Source organism: Urocampus carinirostris, chromosome 14, assembly GCF_059441175.1.
Source record: "Urocampus carinirostris isolate Australia breed hairy pipefish chromosome 14, RoL_Ucar_1.0, whole genome shotgun sequence".
In the NCBI taxonomy this organism is placed as follows: domain Eukaryota; kingdom Metazoa; phylum Chordata; class Actinopteri; order Syngnathiformes; family Syngnathidae; genus Urocampus; species Urocampus carinirostris.
The window spans coordinates 31,994,011-32,017,579 of NC_142362.1; the positions used below are offsets into that span (position 1 = coordinate 31,994,011).

Consider the following 23,569-nt stretch of genomic DNA (forward strand, 5'->3'; position numbering starts at 1 on the left):
GGGTTAGGGGGTGAGCCAGAGGACCTATCAAAGGGTCTCTTACTTCCTTGCCCACTAAGGGTCAGATTTTTTCCCTCCCCGACTTCCTCCGTCTCAACTTCATACAGTTCCCTTGTGGGCTTATTCACCGGCAATCGGCTTTCTTCTAAATCTCTTATCTTTGTTTCTGGTTTTTTCACCACTCCCAATTTTGTCTTACTTTTACTCCTCTTTCCAGTGCCCGTATGGGTTTTTGGAGAGTCATTCGCCTTTTCGATTTGTTTGACTTCTCCAAATCCCGCCAATGGCGTAGCAAACAAATTTGCTAATTTGAACTCTCTTCCAGGCCCTTCCTGATTAGTATGTGTTTTCGGAGTGGCAGTTGCTTTTTCTATTCGTTTGTCATGTCCAAATTCAGGTATTTTATGAGAAATCGAATCAGAATTTCCAGGTTCTTCCTGTTTCAATTTTGATTCTCTGGTCTCTGCTCCAGGGGTTTTGGTAGGTACATCTGTTTTTTCAATTTGTTTGTCTTGTCCAATTTCTTTGTGCATTTCTTGATCAATTTCATTGGGTATTTCCATAACTTTATTCATTTCCTGTTCATCTTCATTGGGTATTTCTATAACTTCATTAATTTCTTGTTCATTTTCATTTTGTATTTCCATGACTTTATTAATTTCATTGTCTTTGTTATCTTTATTCACTTCATTGTCTTTGTGACATTTATTCATTACATTATCTATGTTGTCTGACATCATTTCATTGTCTTTGTTGTCTTTGTTAACTGCCTTCCTAGCTTTCAATTTGTTAGCAAACGAATTCGGGCAGTTTCTAAAGAGGTGATTCGTTTCTCCACAGAGATTGCATTTTCTGCTATTGCTACATTCCTCAAAGGAATGTCCAATTGTTCTGCACTTTCCACAAAAAATTCGATCACATACCTCAGCCAGATGCCCATGCTCACCACATTTGCGACAGAGTTTCGGTTGCCCTTGATAGTGGATAAAGCCACGGTTTTCCCCCAGGAATATAGTCGACGGAATTTGTTTCATTCCCTGAAAGCCCTGAGGATCTTGCCGTAGTTGGACTGGTACCCTCCAGGCACCATTCCAATAGCCTTTCTCACACCTAACCTTCATAGCCTGGCCTTTTACTGAGCAGTATCTACTCAACCAATAACAGACGTCATCAGCACTGATCATTTCACTAAACATTCTAACAACGACAATCTTGTTAGTATTATCAGTCAGCTTCTCCACTGTAAATCCTGAAAACTGGGACCTCACTCCCTCAAAGCGATTCCAAAACTCTTGATAAAGAGCTGCCGTTTCAAAACTCACATCAAAGCCTTTGCCAGAAGTCATTTTTATGACAGCATGTACCTCCTCCTTTTTAAACTTCAGAATCTTTTCAACAAACTTGTTAATAAAATCCGTCCTTGACATTCCCTCCGAAATTGCCACAACATCTTTGAGCAAGAATCTCACGCAGTTACGTCTCCGCCCGCCGGTATAATGCCCGGCCATGGCAGGACTCGGCTGCTTTACTTCTAACTATGTTAAAATGGTTAGAATTGTAAAATTAATAATTAACAATACTCTTAAAACCGACGCCAATGACAGTATAAACGCATAGAACGAGCAGTGCTAACCATAGGCTACGATACTGCCATACTTCAGTCCCCACATGTATTTCATCTGTAACCTTTGTCACTACTCCCGCAAAACCCCCCTGCCCCTTTTCATCCGCTGAACCGGCACACTTCCATCCTGGTAACTGCCTCCATGGTAAGTGCATACCTGTCAACCTGTACGGTTTTGCCGTACAAAGTACGTTTTTATGCGTTTTAAGACGAGTACGACGTACAAAGAAATCTGTGCAGAAAAACACAAATTTGTCAATCGCATGCGTCTACCGCCTGGGGATTTCCCATAATGCAGCATTCCCAAAAAATATGGTGTACGATTATTTTTTATTTTGTACGGGAAAATACGACAGTTTGTACGGCATGGAGCCGTGGAGGTATGTAAGTGCTTATAGCAAACTTGGATTTTATTTCGTTAATATACTCTTTTTTTTTTTTTTGTTACTGTATTGTTATGTTTAATTGCTAATTGAATGTGTTTAGTGAACGTAAATATGTGTTTTAAAGCTATTTAGGTTTTACTTTGATGCTTTTAGGAGGAAAGGAACGGACCAATAACTTTTAAATTATTTCATATTGGGGAAAATTCGCTTGTTACACGAGCAATTTGAGCTACAAGCAGGATCCAGGAACGAATTAAGCTGGTATGAAAAGGGCCACTGTACTTGGAGCCGTTGCGTGCAGCGGACTCCAGTCCATATTTTGCAGCGGACTCCAGTCCACATTCTTTTTTTACCCCATCTGATGCGCATTCTCTCCCCTTGCGCCCACTCGCACAGCAGTTGCACATGAAGGCAGCACACTGCACGTCCGCTGCCGGGCTCAGATTAGACAAGTTGAGCGCTTCTCTCCTCCGGATCCATGTGGCACCTTTACGCACTCCATCACTCCGGAGACGCACGGCAGGGGCTCTTTATTACACACCCCTCAGTGCATTTTCAACATTTATCACTCAAGGACAAGTGATTGCTTGGCTTTGCAAGCACTCACCGAGTCCAAAGAGCACCGGGGGATATCGCTTTTTTTTCTTGATAGAGCAAGGACACTCCTGGATCCTGATCCAAATCCACCATGCTCAGACTGGAGATGCTCGTTTACACTTTTTCTGCGCTGTGCATTGCAGCCAAAGCAGAACTTAGAGCAAGGAATTGCAGCGAGGTGAGGGAGGTTTGTGCGGCCAGGGGCTTCGGCTTCAGCAATGTTCCCCTCCAGGAGATTGGAGGTAAGATGCAAGGTGTCCTCTCCTGAAAAAGTTTGAATGGTTTTTGTGGTTTTGGTTTGGATGAAATACCTCAAGACATGTTCAGTTTTCAAACACAGGTCTCATACCTGTCAACCTTACCCATGGGTTCCCCTTATTAATGATTGCATTTACCCTTATAAAGCGACGATCAACCTGACAAACATAACGCAGCAACTATTTTCGTTGTAACAGAAAAATAAGAAAAAAAAGGATTGTTTACGGGAAAGCTTCAATCAAATAATCCTTCAGGGCAGGGTATGGAGGTTTACTTTAAAAATATAATCCGACACAGATACTAAAGTAACGTTATCTGAATACTATAATATTGCAATAACAATACTTGATTACCTTTGATTACGTTTGTATTACTCCAATATTAAATATGCTAATTGAATGCAGAACGAACACAAAATAATTATAATTACTTAATAATGTTTACGATTAATGGACGATTTAACTTGGTAAAAGAATTGGAGGAAACCAAAGTCAGGTAGTTGCTTGCAGTCTTACAAAAAGTGCAAATTTTTAACCACGTTGTATTTGTTATTAAGCTAAAATAAAACTTCCTCTTTACGTGGTAGACGTGATATGTTCTGTTTTAGTTAACATTAGGAGGGCATTAGGCATCCATTAAAGTTTTAAACACACTTTCTAAATTTCGACACACTCTGGAATGTCTCTTGTCCAAGTCTTACTTGTTGGAAGTGGTGATGCCAAGCATCATGACAATATTCAGATTTTCTAGGATAATTAAACAATTCTCACAACATAACAACACAGTGATGGTGTGGTGGATTTTAAACAACGACTAACTGCAAAATACAAAAAGTCAATCAGTCAAATTTACTTAATGTACCTGAATGCATCACTAGTGCGCAATTGCTCTGCCCAGCGCCCAATACGCAGACACGTAAGCACTCTCACAAAGTTGCATGTTTGAGCCAATTCAACAAAATAAGTTCTACATTCGAAAAAAAAATACAATTCAAAGAAAAAGAAAAGTGCTTTCACCTCAATCACAGTGAGACAAACATGCAGGGATAGATGAGGTGTTCCGTCTGCGCAACGGATATCATACGGCTCGTGCTCGTCATGTGTTATCCCTCTGTTTCTCTAGTATCAGTAATTAAAAGATATATAGATACAATTTGTCGATCTGGACACTATTTATCATTAAATATACTTCTAAATAAAATGTTACCTTGCACAGTAGTCATTATTTCATCTAAATGCACATGTAATCTGTATCTTTTTTCTGTAACAGTAACAGAATACATTTACATGATTTTGGGGTATTCCAATTTAGTAACGCCGTTATTTATATTCCATTGCAAGATTTACACAGGATAAAAGTCTGAAAATTAATAATTCAGTGTGATAATGAGATACAACACAATGCCTTTTCACATATCGTGTATATCAAGCATGGACGTAACCAGCCTGTGTTTGGGGGTATTCAAGCACCCCAAATTCAACCCAGGCAATGCCCAAAATTATAGCCTTTTTGAAACTCCTTTCTTCACCAAAGGAAAGGATAGGCTAAAATATGATGAAAAACGCCATATACAAGTTAAAAAGTAAGAAAAAAAATGTGAACAACGCAGTGTCAGAAATACTACACTGCAAAGTATCTAACAAAGATTTAGTTAATAAAAATGGCCTTAAAACGAACATTCAAGTGATATAAACTGCATTTTAAAATAAAAAGCCTTCAGCACAATATTTTGATTAAAAATGCAATCATAGTTTAATTTTACATGTTATAAAACTTGAAGTGAAATTTCATTTTTTTTTAACCAGCCACACTCAGCACCTTCAAAGCGCTGAACCTTAAATTACCCCTGATATCAAGGTAGTGCAGTGGTAAGAATTTGGCAACCCACGTTCGAAACCGATAGTAACCAAAAACCCGCACCTAGACTTTGAGTTTTTTCCAAGATAAATAATAAATGTGTGTGTGTGTATTCTTTTAATCAGGCCGAACCAAATGTAGTTTGGGACCAGTGATGTGGAATAAAAACAAAGATTATTTGTGTAAATAAATTATTTACCGAATAACCAACACAAACAATGAGGTTAGCATCTTTTTTAGGCCCTTTCCAACTTGTTGCAGTAAATTTAGTGTTGCTTATTGTAGTTTTGGTTATTGCAAGTGTACAGCAACAATATATGCAATCTACGATGATGTTGTCTGCTTCCAGTGACCAAGATGATCCAGGTTGGATTAGATTACACCGTTTACAAATGGAAATGATCAAAAGAGATATAAAAAAACGGGGAAAACGTATAAGTTGACAGGTATGAAGTCTTAAACTTTGGTGGGGCAAATGGCAGAAAGAGAATTAAAGAGATTATGTTAAGTGAAGTTTTATTATTTTTATGAAACAGTCTCAAATCCGGCAATATATGAGGTAGATATACATCTAGACCTCTCAATCAGGGGGTTGCCAACCTTTTGGAAGCTAAAAACGACTTTTTTGTTACTGATTAGGGCGAAGGCCTACTACTTTTATATTAATTTCTGAAAAAGATAATACTGTAATTACTTCTTACACCACGTTGGAGACCCCTGCCCTAGGTGTACATGATATATTTTATTTTATATTTCTTTATAAATTGACTTAAACTAGGTTTCAAACATAATTAAGTCAAGGGGGCTCTGGAGTCAAGAGTGGTCTTTTATCAGTTAGTAGTCCTCTATTTATAATTTTATGCAGACTATCGTTGTATTTTTACTCCCTTAGATTGCCAAGCCTGATCAAAAAAGCCTGACGGGCCACTTGTGGCCAACTAGCCGTAGTTTGCGCAACTTACAGTCGATGGGCACACCCCACCTTTTAGAAAATGCTACAGAATTTCTGTACTATAAGGCGGACCTCAAAACCCCAAATTGGGCCAAGATGTCAGTGCTACTTATAACCTAGTGCATTTGTGGAATAAATCTTTGATTGCAACGGGAATTTAAACCTACGTAGCAGCAGAGAAAGCGCCAACTTTTAACCGATGGAGCACGAGTAATACAGATGACATATGAAAAGGAATTAGACTTGATTTCATCATCAAACTATTTTTGCAGTGCCAGAAACAAATGTTAGATGTTGGAAAAAGGCCAATTTCGCCCTGAACGATGTACAGTAATCCTTTGGTTATTGCGGTTAATTGGGGGCAGAAAACCCCGCTAAATGTGAAAATCAAAAACTGTTATTTATTTATTTGTTTAGTTATTTACTGTATTTATTTATTTATTCATCGTTCAAGGACAAAGCCAAATTACAGGCCCCGCGACCCTACTGAGGATAAGCGAAACAGATGATGGATGGATAGATGGAACCTCTGTATTGTAAACTTCTCAATTAAAAAAAAATATTTTGCTATTTTTTTCTTAATCAAGGAACCAATCCATTGTGCCACCATCATATGGCAGTTACGGAAAACTGCATTTTCCTTCCGGTTTGTCCTACAGAAATTAAGTATTTTTTCAAAAACACCAATGAGCCACTAGTGAGTGCCAAAGACCTGCAAGTGGCTCCTGAACAAGCAGGTGGAGGGGTCCATTTTTGTTGGCGATAGAAAGCATCTTCTTATGTTTAGTCAGAATGCAGAAAACAACGCAAGATGAAAATCAGCTAGGCATAACAGAAGCACGAAATAGAAAATTGTCTTTGGATATTAACATCATGTTCGCTTCATCATTAGAAACAGCAAGGAGCTTTTTATTTTTTATTTTTCAAATGTATACAGTGTTCACCGAGAGTAAAAATTGTGTGAAATTGAGATAAAAGCGAAAGCATACAATGTTGTGTGATTATGATCTGTAACTTTTTCATTGCACTTATATATACCGTGAGTATGTAAAATAGGAAACAGTTATTTACAAATAAATACGGTAACTCTTATTGTGGTTTTAATTCCATGCGCTTTGTACTCCAGTGCGCATTGCATAAGAGAAATACAGTAATACTTCAGTTATCGCAGTTAATGGAGGGCATCCCCGCAAAACATGGAAATCTGCGAAGTAGAGCTGCCCATATATGAAAGCCCTCAAGGGCCAAACATACCTCGAGATGATGCCCTTATCTACTGCGAGCATATGACTGTAACACAATAACAATTATAAATCTTAAAATAAATACACACAACACAGAATTGCAGTAAAATACTGGTCTTTATTGTCATCATATAAAAGTACAACAGATGGAAGGCTTCTCCTTTCAGTGTAAGGAAGTGATTTAAAGAGCCGCTGGCTAGCTGCATGCTAGCATCAGGTATCCTCAAATTGTGCCGGGACTCAGCGATGATTAAAATACAACCGACCCGAATGTAGTGTTTTTTCACAAGTTGTAGCTCCAGGTCATCCTCTTCATGGGTAATTGATCTTGCATTAGTAAGATACAGGCTCAGTAGGGGGCGGGCTTGTGAGAATTATGATGTAGCCTAGCCGCAGTAGGCTGGATCTGCGGTGTCGCTATTGCCTTCCCTCTGGACACCGCCTCAGTCTCTTCAGAACCCGAGAATTATCCACGGAGCACCCGCTGTTGATCACCATTTCTTTGCACTCAGAATCTGATTTAATTGATACATTTATTTTCAATGTGACAAGCCGCTATAAGCTACCTGTAGCCATGTTTTGCAGTTTGTTTCGATGGTCACATTGATTTAGCGCCTGCCCTGGTCTATGACTGACAGCATAAACCAGTCGATCATAATCACGCTTAAAGACAGTCGTGCACACCCAACACGCACACATAACACCTGCAAAGCAGTAAACAAGCAATATCTGAAGCGCGAGGAAGCAAGGTTTTTTTTTGAGTTGCGCCGTATAATCCTGTCTGCCCTATAGTGTGGAAAATACGGTAATTTCCTTTCTTTTGTTTCCGACTGACTGGTATCCGTAATACAGATTGGCAGAGGTCATCGGTCAATTCGGGTATCTTTCCATCCTTGAAGCACACCAGTTAATTACGCATTTGCTGCTCTACACGATGATCACAATATTTAATCTAAATGTGAAAAGTCCCTACGGGCGGCAACGGCGAGATTCAGCTCAGCCTGCGTGCGTAGATAATGGATAATGAATGGTCAGCCATAAGCAGATTAACTAACCCATCTTCATGTGCAGCGCCAACGTCGGGCAGAACTGCGCCTTGCTCTCGCTTAAGTGTCTCCAGCCACAAGAGGGTACTTTACTCTTCCACATGATTAAAAACGCCATAAAAGGCAATTAAACGCGTTTCAATTCCAATTACTTTCCAATGCTGACTGATAGACTGACTTTGAGGGTTACAGACCGGACATGTTAGACTTTTACTACTGTTGAATCACTAGTGCTATAAATATACTGTTAGTTAATTAGATAGTAGGTTATTATATTGCAGTTACAGTGCCTAGGAAAAGTATTGGCCCGATAACTTTTTGTCATATTGCTGCATTTTAGATAGATAGATGGATAGATAGATAGATAGATAGATAGATAGATAGATAGATAGATAGATAGATAGATAGATAAATAGATGGATAGATACTTTATTCATCCCGCAGGGAAATTTACATTTTAGGCTTCAAACTTAAAGCTAAAAAACTGTTTTTTTACTCAACATTGACAACATGTGAGACACAATTGTGAAGTGGAACCATTTCATCTCCACACTTTATGAGAGCGGGTTTAGCAGGGTTTTTTTTTCTTAAAATATATTGTGTGCCTCTCTATCCCCCCAAAATTATCTAAATAGGTTGCTATTATTGCTGCTTGGGACAAAAAGGTTTCAGAGCCCTGCACTAAACGTTTGGCCAAAACAAGGAGAAAACTAATCAGAGAAGCAACCAAGTGACCATGATCACATTGGTTAACCTGCAGGCATACGCAACTATTGATTGTTCTCTGCATAAATCTGCCTTTAATGGAAAAGTGGAAAGAAGAAAGCCCTTTCTGAAAGAATACAAAAAAAGGCCCGTTTGGTGTTTGTAAAAAGCCACAAGGAAGAAACACATTATACAATATAACATGTTGAACACATTTGCTTTCTTGTCACATATTGGTGATTCTTAGAAATGATCTTTGTATGTAGTTTATTATATTCACAGAAAAAAAATCAGAAAAAAGAAAGACTTTGGCTGGCAATCAGTTCAGGGTGTCCCCTGCCCACTGCCCGATGATTGCTGGGATGGGCTCCAGCACCCCCGCGGTGCAGCTGATGAGATGAGATGAGATGAAAAACTGAAAGTCAAATTCAAAATAAACAAGGCATGTTTTAAATTATAATTTATAAATAAAAGTGAGAAAAAAGTAAAAAAAACAAAAACATAAAAAAAACATAACATAAATTAATACCCAATGATAACACTACTTGCACTGATTAACAGCAGCAGGTAATATTGTCTGATCTTTAGCATGAATTCCAGCCTTTTTTTTAAGTCCCCCCAAAACATATATCAGTCTGCCGAGACACCCTTGAGCAAAGCACTGTCCTCCCGAGTGTGGTGCGCCACTGTTTGTGCTTCACATCACTTTTCTCTCTCGCTGTGATGTGTAACATTAAGCCGAATTTCCCCTTGAGGGATTATAATGAGTAGATTTAATTAAACAAAGCAAAAATGTGCGAGTGCAATACATCAAGAAATCATGTTAAGAAAAATAAGGTTAACATTAGAACTAACACATTCATGTTTGTCATTTTCCTCATTATCACCTCACAGTCAAGAAATAAACAGTTTTGCTTATGTTAAGAAAATTCTTTAAAACTGTATGCATAACGCTGCTTCTGAACTGACATCTCACTAACAGAATAATGTCCCCGTCTTGTATAATGCTTCACATTACAGTCCAACTACTAAATTATTTATTAGGCCAAAATTCAATGCACTCATCTATCAATGGCTTCACTATGTTTTACTATTGCGTTAATAATTCCAGCCCAGTTGTCCCTGATTATTGATGTTTGTAGCCATCAATTGCATTGAATGAGTTAAATTAATAATACAAACACACATTTAGCATTCATCTACCAAGAGATGCACTCTAATGGTGTTTATTGGTTGTTACATCGTATTAATGTTATAAAAAATCACACTCAGTGTAACAATCACCAGGAAACGTTAATTAAGCAATTCTGTAATTCTGTAATTCTGTATATTATAGTCACAGCCCCAGGCTGATGTGGCCCGCAAATGTTTTTTTTTCCAGATGATAAGATGAGATGATTTTGATTCACTATTGTACAGGGTTCTAATGGGCGCTTAAATTCCTTGAAAATGCTTGAATTTTAATTTTGTTTTTTCAAGGATTGAAAAGTGCTTGAATATTAGTTAAGTTGTAATTAAATGCTTGCCATTGTTGCCATGTTTCACAACAAGTGTGCTCAGAAATAATGGTGACACTGCTCTCTGGGGGTTTCACTTTTCTTCCCTCTTGTTCAACTGCAGATGGCATTAGTTTGTATGGCATTGTCCTATAATGGGTCATAGCCCCCATCTCATGTACTCCGAACAGTGCCACACACGCGCTACCCACTGCGCTGCCGTGCTACCACAGGGCACTATTTGTATTAGTGCAAGGATTACGTATCAATTATGCAAGTTTATTATGGGCCATGCAAGAAATTAAGGTAACGTTTCCTATTAAATTGTATCAGGAAGGACTTACTGAAACTGAAAATGTAAGTTTCATCCCACCAACGTTTTACCCAACACCAATATGGGAAGAGATTTGTCTAAACAATATATACACACGTATTGTTTAGATCCTCAAATATATTTGCAATTTACTCAAGATCCAAAAATTATGTCATGATAAATACACACGCAAGAATAAAAAATCACATATGTAAATCAGAGATCAACTTGACGATCTGCTAAATACATGATTCACTCTGGATTTTTTTTTATGTTACTTGAAAAAAGTAAAAATTGGTTTTTAAGGTCCCTAAAAAATGCTTAAATTTGGCAATTTAAAGACTGCATGAACCCTGATTGTATCATACTCTGGTTTATTGTTTTAATTTGTTTCAATCAGTTGAGTGAACAAAACTATATTATCGTTATTATTTAACAATACTCATTTTTTCCTTCGAAGTATATTTACACCACTATTGAAAAAAAATAAACAATAGGCTACTGATGGTTCCTAAATAATATGGACTTATTCCTTTTAAAGGGACGGTGCATTATATTTAGCACCTCCTACTGGTAAAAAAAATCATTCATTAAAAAAAAACAATATTTGATAATATTTAATAATAACCAAAATAAAACACTTTTTTATACACTGTTACGTGCATTTATATAAAAACCTATAGGTCAAGAACTTTGTTTTTATTTTCCATAACATAGGCTCAGATGGAGGGAGCTGACAAGACTGTCTACCATCTTGTTTTTAAGGGTACCCCCGAAAATAAAAATCCTCGTGTAAGACTGAGCCCCCCAAAAAATGCGACAAAAAAATTGTATAGTCACTTTGAGGCTCTGTAGTTTGTATTCTTCTTTGTTTTCTGTAGCACTTGTTTTAAGGTGCACTACACAATACTGTGACACTTAGTGACCGAACATCATTTTCATGTCATTGGGATGTTTATATAGAGGAATTTCGTTGTAGTTGGAAATTCAAGAATTTTGTTGGAGCCATGAGAAGTAATTGCATCGGTCATACTGGAATAGACAATTTTTTAGGGTTTTAGTAGGTCAAATTATTTTCCCTAGACAAAATTTTTGACATTTTTGGACATTTGATCAGTCCAGCCTGCGACTTGATTTTGACGAGGTGCCTGTAGCTTGTACCTGGGATCAATTCCTGACAAGTAGTAAAAGAACAATAATTCCGTATGATCGGCCCGACATTACAGTTGAGGTTCGTCTGAGTCAAGTGAAAATCTCAATTCTCAGTATTTGAAGGACAGTCCTGGAAGTAACTCAGTTAAATGATGGAGACCGGAAGTCAGTCCGACCAGAAGTCAGAATTTTTTTGAGCAATCTAAATGAAGAGTTTACGAAAAACCCATTTTACATAACATTTGCAAATGTGAAGCGAGGATGCAAATTATGCAAAAAATGTTTTGAAGGGTGGGTGGATTGATCCAAATATCATCATTACGATATTGACCAAGTACTTGGATCGGGTCTTGGGATCGATCCTTTCTTGCCTTTTAACCATCAAAATAATACAGTTGTTTGTGAGTATTAAGATTAACATACATTATACATATAAATTCAATACATATGTCGTTACACTTTATTTGCGCTACTATCTTTTTTTTATAATTAGCGTGCAATGGATGGAATTTGAGTAGTCTAGTTGACATTGCTATACAGTATTTGTACATTTGTTACATTGCTGCTTTTTGGGTTAGACTCTCTTGACTTTTGTTCTAAAATGGTTGTTGTAGTAGAAATATTTTGTGTTTCTACACTGTTGTCCATTTTAAATAGTATTGGTTACTTTATTTGCCCATTGACTTGATTTTTAAAATATTGTGCAATGTAACTGCTGACTTTGTTATACTGTAGTTGTATTTTGTTGCCCTTTTGGCTATCCCCTGTGTCCCCTGCCCACTGCCCGATGATTGCTGGGATGGGCTCCAGCACCCCCGCGACCCTACTGAGGATAAGCGGTGCAGCTAATGAGATGAGATGAGATGAGATGAGATGAGATGATATATATATATATATATATATATATATATATATATATATATATATATATATATATATATATATATATATATATATATATATATATATATATATTGTAATGTTATTATTTTAAAAAATAGAACATTTTTACTGCCTAGAATCTTATAAATATAAACTAACTCAAGGGGGAGGCAGTTCAATTATTTGATAATAATGACCTTTCTAAGCAAAAAGTATCAGCATAGGATTGGTATCCATCGACATCGGTATCCCAGCTTTTCCTTGGATCCGTTCTATATCAAAATTCCCAATGAAGCCCATCCGCAGTCGTTTCGACATTCAACTTTTGACATTAAATAAATGATGATTTTATTCATGCGACTCACCAAATTCAATGATGTTCCGTACTTGTTTCCTCTGTGCTCCAAAAGTGAGCTCTATTCATGCATACAATGTGTTTACATGAGTGTTCTCGTACATGGTGTTGTAATATTAAATCGTGCCACTGCATATATAGTTGTATGAGCTGTCTAATTGCTGTATTTTCCAGTCTATAAGGTGCACAATCCAAACCAGTATTCCATAAGTTATGTTTTATATATACGGTGCACCGCATTATGAGGCACATGAAAACTACCGTAAGAGCTAAGGCTGCATTAAGAAAACGGGAAAAAAAAGATTTAAAAAACTTATTTCATTAAACATACTTACAAAATGTGGTATCACTAAAAATATTCATTCATAAATGATTACTGTATGTCATAGTTAAGTATTTCCAATTTTATGTAACGGGTTTTCTTGCCTATAAGACGCACCTTCGAAATTTCTGGCAATTTGGGGGTTTTTAGGTGCACCTTATAGTCCGTAAGATAAGGCATACCGTTTTTTATCCATTTTGTTGTCATATCAATATTTTAATCAACAACGTAAGTCACAAGGTATACTGTATACTTTAAGAGTTTTGTGCAATAACGTCTAGCAGCAACAACAGCAAAAAAATAACTTGACTTAACATAAGTCGCAAGATGTGTTTTCATAGTTTTGTGCGCTTGTTTATGGTTGTGATAGCCCTGGGGAAGACACTGTCTCTGAGCATGTTTGTCCTTGTTCTGAGGGACCTGTAGCGCCAACCAGAGGGCAACAGGTCAACAAAGTAGTGGCCATGGTCGGAAGTGTCTTTTATAGTGTTGATTGACATTATCTTCGAGACCATGGGTGTCAAATTCACAGCTCGCGGGTCACGTCCGGCCCAGCAATCAATCTATATATATATCTATATATATCGGCAAGAATTGCTCTATGAGCTGATAACTCTCAAACTACTGATCCCACAATGCAGCACTTCCACTACTGCCACAAGGCTTCCCGGAAATGTTCCCGCAATAATGGAGCCTGACGAGCGCAGCCATTTTCAAAACTGTCTACTGACAAACAACACGTCGGCCAGTTGAAAAACAAGACCGACATGTTCATTAACAGTGAATCTTTAGTGTCAGGAAGCAGAGACGTAACGCCCACAATGTAACGGAAGGCTAAACAGAAAAGAGCAGGGTGACGTTTCTGTTGCTGTGGATTACGCTAACGCTAAACCCTCACAATAGCCCGGCAAAATGTTGTTTCGTAAAACTGAGCCTTTCAAAACCGAGGAGAGGCTAAATATTTGTTAACTGACATTAACGGTCAATCCATGTGTCTTCTTTGTGGATATATTGTAGCCATAATTAAGCAATTTAATGTCAAATGGCACTACAAGACAAAACATCAGAGAATGCTAAAAAACCTGAATGTATGGCAAAATATACAGAATAATGAAGAGTTAAAGAATAATATGGAGATACACAATATCCCAAAGTCAAAATTTTATTGTATTCATATTTCCTGTTTTTTCCACATTTTCAATTTGTATAGTTTTGACAGGAGATATTTGAGTTTAAGTTATTTATTGTTTATATTTGTTTATTTTCGAATAACATTCCTGTTTGTTTTGAAAAAATATTTATGTTAAATGCACACATTTTTTGGTGTAATTTATATTTCCATTATTTTTACTTTAGTTTTATTTATTTTTTAGGCTTTTCAGTACATATTATTCAATGAGAAGCAAGGTATTTTAAGTTATTTTATTCTATTGTAATATCCCTGTCTGCTTTTTTATATTTTATTATTTAATCAAGTTTTAGTGTATTGAATACATATGTATACTGTTCAGTCCGCAACCAAAGGTGTGGTTTGAATTTTGGCCCTCTGTGCAATTGAGTTTGACACACTTGCTCGAGATCTGAACAGAGAGCAGAATTTATTTTACCATAGGAGGTGCTAAATAATACACAATATCCTTTGAGGCAAGTTCCAACTTTTTTTCATTTTTATTTTGCATTATCTCTTATCCGGCCAAACTTTGGAGCACCGAAGCTCTGTGTTTAAATTTGTGTCCTGCAATCATCCTGCAAATGTCTCTTATGAAAGTCGTCCAGATCAAAACTAATAATAAGCGTGACGTTTTCTCCAGATTTTCCATCAAATTCCCCGGAGAACACTTTGTGATTATGGCAAATATAATAATTCACATTAGCTAGCATGACACGCCACTTTCCAATTTCTGCGTTCATTGGCATGGGAAAAGCATATAAGAACCAGCTGCTAGAGCGCGACGGCGTTAGCACGGCGCTCCAAACCGAAACAGCTGTGTTCGGGGAAGGGGAATTCAAGGCGGGAGTGGAGAGTAAAGGTGCGTTTTTGGGAGAAGTGATGGTTTCATCGAAAAATGTTGGCACGCGGCGAGCATAGTCTGAGCGTTTTTCATCCTGCATCAGCAGAAGCATCTCACGGGAAGGAATTTGTGGAAGCCAAGCTGAATGAGATTTGCTGTCCAGACGGCACTTGTTTCAAATCCTGTCCAAGAGGAAGGGTTTGGTCCTCCTAAATGCATTTTAAATCTCCACTTCAGGACAGGACACTCCAATAGGCTCATAAAAATGTGGACTCTATTGGAAATTGGCAGTTCTGATTGACATCTAACTGAAACAATGAAGGTTTCTAAAAATAGCTTACATTAATGGGTTGTTGTGCAGACAATGATTTTTTTATTGAAATCATGTTTTACATTCATCTGCTTTATTCTGTATGAAATGAATGTCAAAATCAGCGACTTTTCATCGAGGATCATTTAATAAAACTATGTGTGCAGTGAATTACAGTGACCGGGGATTATTTGCCCCCAAGGACTTTTTTGCTCACTTCCGATTTTTGGGGTGAAATACAATGTTTTTGTGAGATGGTTTACATGTCGAACATGTGTGCGACTTGACCTTCCTGTTTGAACACCAAAACTGGTTCGCATGAGCAAAAGAGGACACGTGATGTCACACGTGAATGCACTCATGTTAGCCGAAGTACTCATGGATGTTAACAACGAGCGTTGTCCCCCCAAATATGAATTTAGCCAAAAACTTCCCTATCCCCCCGTTGAATGCTGTCCATGTGATGGGATTTGAATGTAAATATTTTTTAACTACCACATCAGAATACTATTTCTTTAAGAATAAACTCGAGCAAATTGTTGTAAATCTGTGTTTCAATGTTGGCTGCTCTGTGTGTTACAAAATAAACAAGTGTTCATTTTCTATAAATGTGTGATTTATTGACACCCTGTATTTTTGTCCACCGGAGTTGTTCATTTATTGGTTTCCTCCCGCCTAGTTGAAGGCAAAATAGAGATGTCTGCTGCCGATATATGACGCACAGATTACACAAATGTTTTTCGTCCGTTCGGATAGAAGTCACTTTCTGGCAGAAATTCTGTTGGAGTCTGCTTGCAACCTGAGAATGGGACACAGGTTTACTTTCCAACAAGACAACGGCCCAACACATAAAGCAAAATCTATATGGACACTTTTTATAACTAACATTATAAAGGTGTTTGAATGGCCAAGACAAAGTCCAGACTTCAATCCCATAGATTATTACTACTAACACTACTACTGATATTGCTACATCAAATAATAATGCTATTAATACTCCTATCTAAACTAATATTTGACTTTTTATTGTCACTCGACTCCATTACTATAACTATAACGACTGCTAACATAAAGAATAAGATTACTACTATTAATACACAATATTTTAATATTACCTATATTAACCATGACATTACTTTATCAGTTGTGGGTTTTCATTTTACAATATATGTGTGTATAAATCCCGCCAACCCCCCTATTGCAATATTATGAAAAGCAATGTTTATTGTAAAAACAAAACAAAACAAAAAGACAAAAAAAAAAAACGGAATATTGTTTGGTTCTAGTTCGGAAAGATATTTTAGGATACAATGAATCAAATTCAAGACCAGAAACTATTGAAAAAGCAATGGGTTGTCTAAGAGTAAGTCAATTTTTCGGGCGACACCCTGTTTCCTACATCTGTGTTAAAGACCTTGTCACCTGGATGCAATAAATAGCTTGTGCAAATGACAAAGTATTATGTTTTCTACGTTTTCTTGTCAGTTTGATGCTTTTAAGTGTAGTAGTTGATAAATAAAAGCCAGCAAAGTCAACCGTTCTGAGGGCCTGGTTGTTTCGCAAAAAGCTAATTGAACAAAAGAAAAGAAAAAAAAATCAAATAATCCCATCTGGCCCGTCTATCACGGAAGTGTCTAAGAAGCTTCATATTTGATAAAAGGCCCACCTGTTCACTAGGGCCCAGAATAACTAACCCACTCGCACCTTTGCATCCGTGTTGCCGACATCACAAGCGATCACGAGAAAGTTAGTGAACAATTTCATCTCTCATCTGCAAATGATGTCACCTCTGGAATAGACGCCTTTTGATCAGCTCCTTTGAATGAGTCATGTGGAGGCGAGGCGTTATATGCACCTCAGCAAATTCGTGCGGGATGGCCGTGCCCTTGAGGCGTGCAACCTGCATGCGTCTCGCTCCAGCTTGAAGTTGAAAATTTCAAATGTCTGCATACAGTATTCCCTCGGTTAGCAAGGTTAATGGGGGAGCAGAACTCCCCGCGAAACGTAAACATCCTTGAAGAAGCGTCGGCCCTGCTAAAATCCCCCACTTACCTTGAGATGACTTCCTTACCGACTGGATATGACTAACAAAATAACAATTATTGATCTACAAATAAAAACACAGAAAACAGGGTTGCATTTGAATGTCATGATACAAAAATACAGCGGAATTGTAGAGCTTCTCCTTTCAGTGTAAGAAAGCAACTTAGAGAGTGGCTGGCTAACTGCATGCTTGAAACGATCTAGGTCTCCATGTTGATTAAAATACAACCGTCTCGAATGTAGAGGTGGTAGGAGTAGGCCGGACCTGCAGCACCGCTATTGCCTTCTCCCGATGCTGCCAAGATGGTTCTCAAACACAATCCTAATCCATGGGGTTCCTTATAGTGATCACCAATTTATAGCACTCTTCTGACTTTCCTCTGAGTCTGATTAAATGGATAGATTTATTTTCAAGTCAAGTCACATTTATCTGTAAACCCCTAATTACAAGATGTCAAAGGACTCCGCAGAATTACAATTACACCATCACCTGATCTTAAACTAACAAGCCGGCAAGGAAAAACTCAAAACCTCAGCATGAGGGAAAAAGAAACCTTGAGAAGGGGCCTGTAAAGTGTTCTGTACAAATGCCAAATTGTCAAAGCTCAACACAACTTGACTGACATCACATCCAACCAAGATGAAACTGAAACATAGTGACTAAAAAGAGAAAAAAAATTAGACTCGAAATTTACTAACCATTTTTATCACATCGACAATGTGAAATAACTGAAGTGTTGCTTGTACAGTATTCTGATATTTGTATTGCCATCTACATATTTGATCTTAGATTAGAACAATAACAATAACTATTTAGATACATAAACAGGTAGAGTAAATGCGCTTGTAGAACAAAGTTATGTAGAGTGGTAAGCAATGTTCCCTCTAATTTTCCACGGGTCTGAGCGTTCACACAAAGTCGTTGAGCAACGCTTGAAACAACAGTGAGCAACCATAATCCCAAGTGTGGCAAGATAATTAATTATCAAACATGTCCAAAACTTGATATCAAGTTACATTTTGCTGAGTTTCCGGCAATGCAAATGATTTTTCTCTTTTGAATGAATTGACTCATGTACTATTGCAAAGGTTGTTTGGCCTACAAACGTCGTTTGTTCTTACAATTCTTTCACAAGATATAGATTTCTTTTTATTTCCTGATATATTTTGTCGCATAATATTAACATTTTTGGGGGCTTATTTAGTCGGTTGCAAGATACAGAACTGCACTTAATCACATTTTTTAGTGGACGTACAATGTTGGCAACAAGATTCACTTGATATAATTGGAAGTTATTTGAATGCAACACAAAATTTTTCTTTATTTTCTTTTTTCTATTTTTTTTTTTAAATTCCTTTAAAAAAAACCTCATTGTGTTTATTTTTTCCGAGCTGTTACTTTTTTCCTACATTTCTTTCTTTTATTTAATCTTCCTTTTGTTTCTTTTTTTCTCAGCTTTTCACTACTTTTTCATTTTGGTATTTTTTCTTTTTTTTTCTATTCCCCCCTTCTTTTAAGTCCTTTTGTGCATAGTTTTACATAATATTTGGTCAAGTTAGGATTAAAGAAACAAAAACAACCTGAAGAGCCGTTTAGGACCCGATGAGACGGTTTCTTTTAGTGAGCCGAGCCGAAGAAGCCGGTTCTCGACCAACTCTACTAACTTTACTCAACTTCGTTCTACTCTGACTTGACTTCAAAATACCGCATTTAGGACACAACGTCAGGGGAACCCGTGTATTTTTACCTTCATGGACTGTAACTTTGACTTAAGTCGCTTCTTAATTAGTAATTTTGAGCCCTCATTTTTGTGCGCCGGCTAGATTTTCTTGTGCGCAGAGAATGTGTGAGCAGTGCGCAATTGCGCAAGCACGCAGCTTAGAGGGAACACTGGTGGTAGGTAAATACCTGAGACGTAAGCTTGACGGGTAGGCAGTCAGCTAAACAGCTAGTTAGACAGCTGGACAGCTACAGTAGGTAGTACAATGGTAGGGAGCTCTGTAGATAGCTATATATTTGAAAAGGTAGGTAGTTAGGCTGACAGCTAGAAAACGAGGTTTGTAGGTACAAAGTATGTAGGTAGCCTGAGTGCTTGGAATCTAGGTCAATGGCTAGACCGCTAAGCAGATGGCTTTACCAATAGGTAGATGGTTAGACAGTAGGTAGGTAGGTAGGTAGGTAGGTAGATAAATAGGGTACAAATGCAGCTAAATACGTATGTTCAACATGCAGGTATGTAGGAATATGGGTATGTAGGTAGATAGAAACATGGGTAGGTAGGTAGGTAGGTAGGTAGGTAGGGAGGTAGGTAGGTAGGTAGGTAGGTAGGTAGGTAGGTAGGTAGGTATGTAGGTAGGTAGGTAGGTAGGTAGGTAGGTAGGTAGGTAGGTAGGTAGGTGGGTAGGTTGGTAGGTAGGTAGGTAGGTAGGTAGGTAGGTAGGTAGGTAGACAGGAAGGTAGACAGGAAGTTAGACAGCTTGGTAGATGCTAGGTCACTCATTAGATAGCTAGACAATAGAGAAAAAGATATGTAGGTACACAGCTATGGATCAAGTTATGTAGAAAGGGAGGCAGCTGCCTAACAGCTAGGTAAATAAATAGATTGCTAGACAGCTAGGCTGGTTACTAGGTAGATTGCTAGACAGAAAGGTATATAGCTAGGCCGCTATTTAGATGGCTACATAATACAAGGGTAAGTAGGTACACAGCTATGGACCTTGTTAGGTAGGTAGGTAGGTATGTAGGTAAGTAGGTGGGTAGGTAAGTAAATAGGTATGTAAGTAAGTAGGGAGGTAGGTAGGTAAGTAGGTAGACAGGTCATTATCCAGGCGGACAGCTAGGTATATAACATGGAAGATAGGCTAATAGTTATTAATCTAAATAAATGTGTAAGTAGATAGCTTGGTGAATTAGTAACCAGCTCGCCAAATTGAAAGTTTGGTTGGTAGATAGGTAAGTAAATTGATATTTGGACTGCTGAGTTGATTAATTTACAAAGCTGGTACCAAGAAAGCTAGAAAACAAAGATAGGCAGCTAGATGGTGGGTAGCTAGCCAAAGTAGACAGGCAGCTACCTAGACTGATAATTAATTTATCCTATGAGCAACGTTACACTAAAAAAGTAAGCGTTGAGCATTCTGGTACCGATTGTGATCGAGTGCAGCTTCACTGAAATGTGCAAACTCTGTGCATCACTTTCTCATGAATGGCTGTAGGTGACAAGGTCTCTTTGTGTCATACAGACAAAGAAAGCTCTTTATCAGTTTTCATTTAAAAACATGTCACATCGACGGCCGCTAAGCGTTGTGTGGATTGAGCCGGCGCCGCAGATAAGATGCGTCGATAAGGAGGAGGCCACAACACAATGACGTCGCGTCGGGCGCAGACGTTTGTTTACCCTCATTCGTGAGCCCGACTGAAAATAAGAGTCCTGATATTATTTGAACCTTGGCCGCTTGCATAAGGGCACAAATGAGCTCCGTTGGAGTGTGTAATGTATCACAGGTTCCCCCGGATCATGTAATGGAATGGGGAGGATTTGAAAGGCTAAATGGGAGTTCCTGCACGGTAAGGGGTGATTAGGAATGGCCGATGATGTATCCCACACCAAAGTGACCTTCCTGTCCGACACGCTCGTCCAGACCGATCGGTGATGAGCTGTCGTGTTGATGCTTTACGCCTTTGGACTCGGTTGCTAGCCTTCTGCTTCTGTCGCAAATCACAGGCAGTTAGCGCTTCGATATGGCGACTTCATTGCTAACGGAGCTATTATTGAAAAGTGTTGTTTTGATTACGTGCCTAGTGGGAAATAACAATGTAATATTTTGGGTATGTTGTAATGGGTCTTGAATTATTCCTTCCTATTATTAAACCACACTACAGTATATTTAGCCTCAAAACGAAGAACTCATATGAGCATTTCATTTTAAAGCTCTTACATGTGACCTCAACTACTGTTGACAAAGTACAGTAAACCCTCGCTGAACTGCGGTTCTGCCTTCTGATTGGCTAAACAGTTGCTCTGGCCCTTATATCCATGTGTCTGCCAGTGCATCAATAACGTTCCTCTCACAGTTGTACACAAATAGGTTTGCAAACTACATTACGTAAATCCAAATCTTTTTCAATTTCGATTTCGCCCAAAAGCCACCATGTCAACAAAATGCTCTGGACCGACAAAAACACAAAAGGTTTAGAAAGACGTTTTCTGTTGCCCACAATGTTGGACTTCTTGACATGCTATAGGAAGGTACAAGGCGCTTACGCAACATTTTTGTTTTCCCCATAAAGTCCACAATCTGAAGTAAAGTCATTTTTTTTTTTTAATTTATTTGTATAGCCCTTAAAGTAAGTAAAGATTGTTTCCTGAAATAATAATCAATACTATAGTGCAATACAATATTTTAAATTATAATGAATTGTATTTATTATATTGTTCTCTCGTTCTGCCATATTTAACATATTGTGCAGAAGTCTGGGGCAATAATTACAAAAGTTCACTACAGCCCCTTTTTATCCTTCTAAAACGTGCAATAAGAACCATGCACAGGGTAGGATATCGGGATCATACCAATATTTTATTCATGCAGTCCAAATTATTGAAATTGGATGATTTAATAAATGTTTTCACTTCACAACTGTTATTTAAGGTCAACAAAAACATAGTGCCAGAAAACATACAAAAATTATTCACTCGGAAAGAGGGAAATTATAACTTGAGGGGCTGTGGTGAATTCAAAATTCCAAAGGTGAGAACCAACAGGAAAAGTATGTGTGTGTCTGTGTGTGGAGTCAGACTTTGGAATAATTTGCAAAATGAGATCAAATAATGTCCAACTATCCATGTGTTCAAATTTAAATACAAAAAAGCATTACTGGCGAAATACAGGGATGAAGAATATGGGATATGAGGGAGATTGGAAATACTGCATTTCAAACTATGGTTAACTTGTTGTTACTGTTGCTATTATTACATCAGAACTGTTATAAGTATTGTGTTTATTTTTATTGTTATTATCACTGGTGCCGCAGTGACATTATGCGCATTATGACGTTGAGGGATGGGTATTGCGAAGATTAGTGTATCAAATATGTGATTATTGTAACTATTATAATTATTGATATCTGACCTTTGTAATAAGTATATCCATGAGATTTTGTTGTATTGGACACAAGAGGAGCTATCTATAAAATGTATTTAATAGGGAAGATAAAGGGGTAGGAAAAATAAGCATCTGCTTCTGACTACCCCTTTTCGAACATGTTATGTGACATTATTTTGTTGTTGACTTATTGTTTTTTTCCTGTTTTTATTTTTATGTTTGAAATAAAAGTTTTCATTCATTCATTCATTCAATACAGTATAGACCAGTGGTATCCAACCTTTTTCAAGCTGAGACCTACTTTTTCCTAATCGTTAGTGCAAAGGGCACCACATCCGATATACATTTCTAAAATAGTAAGTGTATTATTTACTATATTGTGACTATTTTATTAGCAGGTTAATTATTGGAAGCAGCAAGAAGAAAAAAAAAGACTGAAAACGAGAATGAGAAGAGCGAACGAGAGGGAAAGAGCGAGTGCAAAAACAAGAGAAAGAAAGAGAGATAGGTAGAGATAAAGAGAAAGAGAGAGAGAGAAAGAAAGACAAAAATAAATGAGAAAGACAGGGAGGGAAAAAGAGGAGAAAGAAAAGAAGGATGCAGGGTAAATTTGACTCAGTCAACCAAAAAAATAGAAATATTTTACCTGGAAATCACAATGATCCAGCCCTGGTGGGGTATTTTCAGAACAGGTCTATGGGCACCTCAGCTACCCTCAAGGGGCACTTGTATTCCTGCAGGCACCAGGTTGGAGACTCATAATATAGACCCTTTAATTTGTTTATGAACATTGTGACTTATCCGGTGGGCGGGGCTTAGCCTGCAGGCAAAATAATACTTACGCTGGTCAGAAGACAGAGGAAAAGAATGATGTTGTTGCTGCATGCTATCGTCATGGTGTGTGTTTGTGTG

General features: G+C 37.7%; 1 protein-coding gene across 1 annotated transcript in view; it reads left to right on the forward strand.

Moving 5' to 3' along the window:
- The first annotated feature begins 2,443 nt into the window (after nucleotides 1–2,443).
- The window catches only part of LOC148353191 (glypican-6-like), a 195,830-nt gene continuing 174,704 nt past the window's right edge, over nucleotides 2,444–23,569 (forward strand). Inside the window, exon 1 of the mRNA XM_088353050.1 lies at nucleotides 2,444–2,849. Within this exon, the coding sequence (XP_088209176.1) occupies nucleotides 2,699–2,849 (151 nt within the window). The 5' untranslated portion in view covers nucleotides 2,444–2,698. The remainder of the gene's footprint in view (nucleotides 2,850–23,569) is intronic.